The sequence below is a fragment of the Mycetomoellerius zeteki genome, unplaced genomic scaffold (assembly GCF_001594055.1).
Source record: "Mycetomoellerius zeteki isolate Tzet28-1 unplaced genomic scaffold, Tzet1.0 scaffold78, whole genome shotgun sequence".
Lineage (NCBI taxonomy): Eukaryota > Metazoa > Arthropoda > Insecta > Hymenoptera > Formicidae > Mycetomoellerius > Mycetomoellerius zeteki.
Window position 1 is genome coordinate 1 of NW_017257808.1, and position 2322 is coordinate 2322.

A 2322-nucleotide genomic window follows, 5' to 3' on the forward strand; every position below is an offset into this window, starting at 1 on the left:
CGTTTATTATGTGAAACGTAATAACTCTGGCTCCTTAGACGGCTGAACGAGTGCCCCTTGTGGTCGCGTGAGATGGTCAGTGCACCGCCCCTGCCTACCTTCTATACACGACCTGTGATTCGATAACTTTATTCTTTAATGACTCAAAAGGTAAGCGTCGGATATAATTTTCGTAGAGGAAAAAAAGGTCTCAGAAATCAGTCAGAAACACGTCTTTGCAAGGACGGGGTTATTCTGAATCACTCTGTATAAATCACCTACGCGAATTTTATTATTCAATCTCGCTTGTTTTATCGGCACTATCAATGCACTCCAGCATCAACAATTTCGCTACATCACGACCAGTCGCAGATGATACGTGGTCAGGGTCACATCGATTCAGCCGATCAAACGTTACTTGAGAGGAGCAACATGACCGTCGTGCTAGTGTCTCTGATTCTCGGGGCGTTTATAGCCCTTTACTTTTATTTGACGCGAAATTACAAGTACTGGCAAAAACGTGGAATTCCATGTGTAGATGGAGCTTTGCCAGGATTCGGTAATATGCTATCGGTGATCTGCATGAAGATGCACATCGCCGATTTCTGTTACAAGATCTATAAGGACAATAAGGGTCACAGCATGGTGGGGATCTATGACTTTACATCACCATCGTTAATGATCATGGATCCGGCACTAGTGAAAGTGGTGCTGCAAACCAATTTTTCAAGTTTTGCCGAAAATGCTGATCACATTGATGACGAAACAGACAAACTCTTGTCATATAATCCCTTCAGCCTGTCCGGTGAGAAGTGGTTAAACAGCAGAAAGCGATTGACATACGCATTTTCCAGCATGCGACTGAAGATGATGCTCGAAAACGTTAAAAAGGTGTGTACGACGATGGAGAATTACATGGACAGAAAGTTGAGCAACAAAGAGACAGAGTTCGAACTGAAGACCTTATTTTCCAAATACTCCGCGCAGGTAGTAGCTGCTGCTGGCTTCAGCGTAGATGGATACTGTTTTGATGACGACAAAAAAGATATATCTTTCAGAAAACTTGGACAAGCCATCTTCAAACCATCCAAACGAAATACAATTATGTTCGCTCTCATATTTCTCATTCCGTCGTTAAATAAAATCTTGAAACAAAAATACATTCCGAAGCACGTCGACAATTTTTTCAGGACATTGGTTACAGAACTCATGGAGCAAAGGAGAAAGGACGGAATACCTAGGAACGATTTTCTCCATTTGATGGTCGAACTGGAGCGAGCAGAGGGCGATAAATTGGATACCGAAATGCTCGCGGGTCAGGCAATGTCGTATGTTATCGATGGCTATGAGACGTCTAGCAGTATTTTGAGCTTCGTCGGATTTTATTTGGCTAATTACCCAAAAATACAAGAGAAATTACACGAGGAAGTGATATCCGTGCTCAACAAATATAATAGTGAGGTCACGTTTGAAGGCTTGAGGGAGATGACATACATGGACCAGGTCATCAATGAAACGATGAGGATGATACCCGGAACATTGTTGATGAAGAAACGTTGCACTGAAGAATTCGAACTGAAAGGGTCCGATGGAGTTGTCTGTCGCGTGCCACTTGGAATGGAGATTTTGATACCAGTTCAAGCTCTCCACAAAGATCCTCAATACTGGGAAAATCCCGAAGAGTACGATCCTGAAAGATTCAATTCGGACAAAAAAAGTAATATCAATAGGTTCACTTTTCTTCCATATGGCGAAGGCCCGCGAATCTGTGTGGGCATAAGAATGGCCCAGCTGCAGATGAAAGCAGGTTTGGCTATGATTGTGAGAAAATATAAGATGGAACTATCCCCGAAGACGCAAATGCCTTTAAAGTTGATTCCTGGCACCGATATACCAACACCAGGCGCTCTGTGGGCTTATTTTCGGCACCTTTAAGTACGAATAGCTTCTTTTAATTTTTTTTCAAGTTTTTAATCGTGCATATTTCTTTATATCAGAGAGAAAAGTTTGCAATTTATTTTTATGTAAAAATGGTACTCTCTCTTCAAATTTTATCAGTTTTAATTACTGTAACTTTATAAAAGTAGAAGAGGTATTCGGAATCTTTTTATGCAAATATTTTCATTAGTACTTAATTAAGCAAGGAAATAAACAAGAATTTGATCATCTTCATACATTCAGAAATAAAAGATCAGAATAATTAGAATTATGTAATTTTTGACATATTTTTTATATAAATATTATGATTGTAAGTCCTTAGTTTAGTAAGAAAGTAAGCATTTTATCATTTTCAGTAAATAAGAAATATTATCAATAGTAAAAAGAATGGGCTATGAGCCAGAA

The 2322-nt window shown here is 39.4% G+C and overlaps 1 protein-coding gene across 1 annotated transcript; it reads left to right on the top strand.

The window, feature by feature from the left end:
* Positions 1-356: 356 nt before the first annotated feature.
* Positions 357-1914, top strand: LOC108729593 (cytochrome P450 6j1). Its single transcript, XM_018458764.1, has one exon. It carries the CDS (start codon positions 412-414, stop codon positions 1912-1914), a length of 1503 nt encoding a protein of 500 aa, XP_018314266.1. The 5' UTR covers positions 357-411.
* Positions 1915-2322: the final 408 nt, after the last annotated feature.

What these genes read in the sequence shown, in the direction of transcription:
- LOC108729593 (XM_018458764.1), top strand. Translation starts at nt 412, where the DNA reads ATGACCGTCGTGCTAGTGTCTCTGATTCTCGGGGCGTTTATAGCCCTT.